This window comes from Paracoccidioides lutzii (genome assembly GCF_000150705.2).
Source record: "Paracoccidioides lutzii Pb01 unplaced genomic scaffold supercont2.5, whole genome shotgun sequence".
NCBI lineage: Eukaryota > Fungi > Ascomycota > Eurotiomycetes > Onygenales > Ajellomycetaceae > Paracoccidioides > Paracoccidioides lutzii.
The window spans coordinates 395568-399779 of NW_015440951.1; the positions used below are offsets into that span (position 1 = coordinate 395568).

The window sequence follows — 4212 nt, forward strand, 5'->3', positions numbered from 1 at the left end:
CATCTAAGATGGACGCATGCAGTGTTGTGCGATTTGATAGAAGTTACTAATATCGATATATAGTTCCTCCCACGTTCCTGGGTTCTTGATGAGGTGATTCAGCGTGTCGAGAACAAGGGTGATCGAAAAATTCTCGACCGCATCATACATATGGCCCTTAATCCGTTCCAGGATGGGTGGGACTTGAATAAGGATGAGGAAGAGCGATTCTGCGGAGATGTCCCACGGTACCAGCGAGCGACAATGTGTAGTTGCAGTTCATAAATATTCTATGAAAAAGAAGTTGACTTCGTGGAAGTTTAATTGCGATATATACCCCTTTCCTCTTGTAATAAGCTTATATATTTGGCATGGGACTTTTTATATGGGACGGCACTGTTTTAATGTTGGATTAAATCTGGATGATTTTTCGTGTCCCTTTTTATTTTCTTCTCTTCTTTTTCTCCTTCCAACCCCCCCCCCCCCTCTTCCTTTTTTTTTTTCGGCGCATTGAATTATCGTTATGAGCACTTGGTGGCATGGGCTGTTTCTTTTCAATGGGGTTGGAGTTAAATTGGCGTAAAAATAAATATCCGTTGACTGTTGCATGTATTGCTGTTATCGGCATTCAATCGTATCTTTATCCTGATTCCAATTCCCATCCCAATTCCTCCCTCCTCTGTTCTTGTTGTTCTTGTTGTTCTTGTTCTTGTTCTTGTTGTAGCTTGTTCATAGTCTTTGTAGTGTGCCCCAGTGGACCAATCAGCGTCCCCGTGATTGGGCTCCGATCCCTCGCGAATTTCCAACCATCAAAAAGACTTCATTAACCCTCAGCCAACTCCAACTCCAACTTCACTCCTCGCAACACTCAACCATCAGAGCCACAACACCTCCTCCGCAGTAAAACTGCTCAATCGCTTTGGCCCTGCCCTACCCACCATGCCTCCGCTCGCCACCTCTTCTGCTTCCACCCTGACCCGGGCCTGTGCCCGCCCGCTTCTCTCCTCCGTCCGCCGCACAGCTACCGCACTCACTTCACAACAGCAGCAGCAGCAGCAACGCAGAGGACAAGTCACTACCTCGACCTCGACGACTTCTTCCTTCGACAGCCCCTTCGGCCAGTCCAAGGACAGCGCATCGACGCTCAAAATCCCTAGTTTCAAGAAATATGCTAGCAAGGGCGGGGAGACATCGAACAAAGTGTTCTCTTACTTCATGGCTGGGAGTATGGGGTTGTTAACTGCTGTTGGTGCGAAGGCGACTGTGCATGGTGAGTTTTGATTTTGTTGATTTTGTTGGGGTAATCTTGGCCCTTGCAGGTGGCTGGTTGTTGTGTGGATATACGGAGTACTTGGGGGTCAATTTTGGAGAACGGTGTGGAAGAGAGAGAACCCTTTTCTTGAGATCCAATTGTGGTTTCAGTAATTTTGGGATTGCATAACGAAGCCAAATCAGCAATTGAATTCGCGTGGATTGTCCGACTTTTCGCTAATCGAACATGCCACTTCAGATTTCCTCCTCAACATGTCCGCCTCCGCCGACGTTCTGGCTCAGGCAAAGGTCGAAATTTCCCTCTCTGCCATCCCAGAAGGCAAAAATGTACGCATTCCACCCATAACCCCCACGTTTCCCCTAACTATCTATATGTCGAAAGAGAAGCCCACATCCCCGAATCCAAGACCATAATCAAACATCTTAACATTTTCCCATGCACCTTCACGCTCACATGAAAATGAAAAACAGGTCATCATCAAATGGCGAGGCAAACCCGTCTTCATCCGCCACCGCACCCCAAGCGAAGTCCAAGAAGCCGAAAACACTAAATGGGAGACTTTGCGGGATCCCCAGCCCGATTCAGATCGTGTAAAGAATCCTGAATGGCTTGTTATGCTTGGTACTTAAATATCAATCCCAGTCAAACTCAAACTACCCCCTCAAAACTGCATCCGCTCCGACAGCTAACCAGAGTCATGAAAATAAATTAAGGCGTCTGCACGCATCTCGGCTGCGTTCCTATCGGCGAAGCCGGTGAATATGGAGGCTGGTTCTGCCCCTGCCACGGTTCCCACTACGACATCTCCGGCCGAATCAGAAAGGGCCCCGCCCCGCTCAACCTTGAGATCCCGACGTATTCTTTCCCTACTGAAAATACTTTGCTCATCGGGTAAGACATATCCTTTTGTTAAGAAAAGGAGAATAGAAAAGAAAAGGGAGCATAATCAAACCAACACTGGCTATATAAAATACTTTCAAAACAATCCCATATGCAGAAGTGTTTTTTTTTTCTTCCCCCCACATTCCCCTGACCTCAACTCCATCCATTTTCTTTTGTATAATTTTTGTCGCCTTTTTAAATTACATCTCTTGAGTTATTGCTGTGTTGACTGTGCCGTGTCGTGTAAATAAGCTGGGGAAATCATCGATGTAATTCTTACCCATGTATTTTAACCCCCCCTTCTTATGTTAGGTGTGGGGAGAGAGATATAAAGTCCAAAAAAATAGATATTGTCACATATACGTTTTTCCATGTACTTCCTCTTTTAACGGTGTCAAGGCTCCCGCATGTCTAAGTCTTAGATCCTTCTCTACGGATTCCTTTTATCAGTGTTGTGCTTCCTGGAGGTTTCGGAAATGTGTGTTCAGAAAAGGGGTTGAAGAGGGCAGGTTGATTTGATTTTAAGGGCATGTGTGATATTATTTTATTTTTTATTTATTTCCCCCTTTTTCTATCTTATTACGTTGGTATGTACTGTGTATAGGAAACAGGACAGGAACGGAAAAAGAAGTCATCATTATACTGCCTTCTCTGGAGTTGGCTGTCGATCATGTTGTCAAAGGACAGACATCAGCCTCTGTCCAAACCTGTTGCTGATTGACACTTGAGCCTAGAAACCATTTTTCTTCCTGAGGACTTCTTAGGATTCTCCCGGTTGGCCATGATATGTCTGTTCTCTTGGTCGCACTCCATCCATGCTGCTCTCCAGTGTGCAGGTTATGAACGAAAAAATGAATGCCAATGAAGAGCTATAATAATACAACTTTAGTAAACCGCCATCTGTCCAGCAATTGGGATAACCGTCATCAATCCCAGAACTGTAGCATTACAAATCATAATGAAATTTTTCTTCATTCAAGATTAGCCTGCCCCATATATATAGAGAGAGCCAAAAATTGGTAATAATACATATACTCAAAAGGCCAAATCAAGACGAAAAATGCCTAGATCATCCAAGAGAGAAAAGGTAAGATCTATCTATCTATCTATCCACCATCATACATGGCACTGTCTCCCGCAAATTTTCGTTTCCTTCACAGTAAATCCTCACTCTCTGCGCCTCCCCACGGCTCTTCTACCGCGGCCTAAATATCGCAATCAACACACCCATCATCGCTGCACCGGCCGCAGCGCTCTGAAGCGCTACCGTCGTCAGCTCCCGCTGCGAAAGCGTGATACGCCGTTCACTAAAGAGGTCATGGATCGTCTGAGCCCAGAAATCCGGAGAGAGCGTGATGTCGGGGGAGAACGGAGGAGTGGTGGTTGTAGGTGGGTTTGATGATGGCGATAGCGGCTCGGTGGGGTGCGTGTGGATAGAGGGAGCTAAGCCAATTGAATCGAGAACCTCCGGCTCAATGGCAAGGCTAGCTTCTGATGGTCCGGGTTGAGTTTCATCCAAGACGGATACGAGCGTGGATACGGGTGTGGAGACAGCGGATGACTGTGCGATCTGCATCGCAGCAACAGCACCAGCAGCATCAGTGGCAGAAGCAGAAGCAGAAGCAGAAGCAGGAATACTTTCAACGCCCGGCCCCTGCTTCAACCCATTCTCCTTCTCCAACGCCTCCATAACCTTCTCCTCAAACCCCTTCACCAACCTCCGCCTCCGCCACGGCTCCACCGCAACCTGGAAGATGAGAAACAGAAGCACATTAACCCCCATCAACCCCCACGTGCCCCACGTACTCATGCGGCGGATCTTGTCGGACCAGATCTGCTCCTCGTGGTACCGGGATAGGATGCTCTTGCTAAGCACCGCAGCGGCTTCCTCCGCCTCCCGCTCGGCTACCACCAGCGCCTCCTGCGCGTCCGTCTCTGCTCGCTCGTTCGCATGATCTGAGCGGTAGAGGGAGGTAAAGCGCTCCAGGTCGGTTGGGGTCCAGGCGTGCTTGCGTTGCAGGAGCTCGTTGACTTCGCGCTGTGAGGCAGAGCGGCGGTTTATGGCGGAGGAGTAGACT

The 4212-nt window shown here is 47.9% G+C and overlaps 3 protein-coding genes across 3 annotated transcripts in view; 2 read left to right on the forward strand and 1 right to left on the reverse strand.

The window, feature by feature from the left end:
• Positions 1-883, forward strand: part of PAAG_11466 (hypothetical protein) — a gene marked incomplete at both ends in the record, with an annotated part of 1665 nt that extends 782 nt beyond the window's left edge. The window contains 2 exons of the mRNA XM_015847113.1: positions 64-227; positions 724-883. Coding sequence (XP_015703245.1) covers positions 64-227; positions 724-883 — 324 coding nt within the window. The remainder of the gene's footprint in view (positions 1-63; positions 228-723) is intronic.
• A 35-nt stretch (positions 884-918) lies between these two features.
• PAAG_02297 (cytochrome b-c1 complex subunit Rieske) lies at positions 919-2147 on the forward strand (the record flags this gene model as incomplete). The annotated part of the gene is made up of 4 exons (XM_002795545.2): positions 919-1249; positions 1490-1578; positions 1723-1873; positions 1966-2147. The coding sequence occupies 4 exons, from the start codon at positions 919-921 to the stop codon at positions 2145-2147; spliced, it is 753 nt and encodes a 250-aa protein (XP_002795591.1).
• A 1182-nt stretch (positions 2148-3329) lies between these two features.
• PAAG_11467 (hypothetical protein) overlaps positions 3330-4212 on the reverse strand; it is a gene marked incomplete at both ends in the record, with an annotated part of 1877 nt that continues 994 nt past the window's right edge. Inside the window, one exon of the mRNA XM_015847114.1 lies at positions 3330-4210. Within this exon, the coding sequence (XP_015703246.1) occupies positions 3330-4210 (881 nt within the window). The remainder of the gene's footprint in view (positions 4211-4212) is intronic.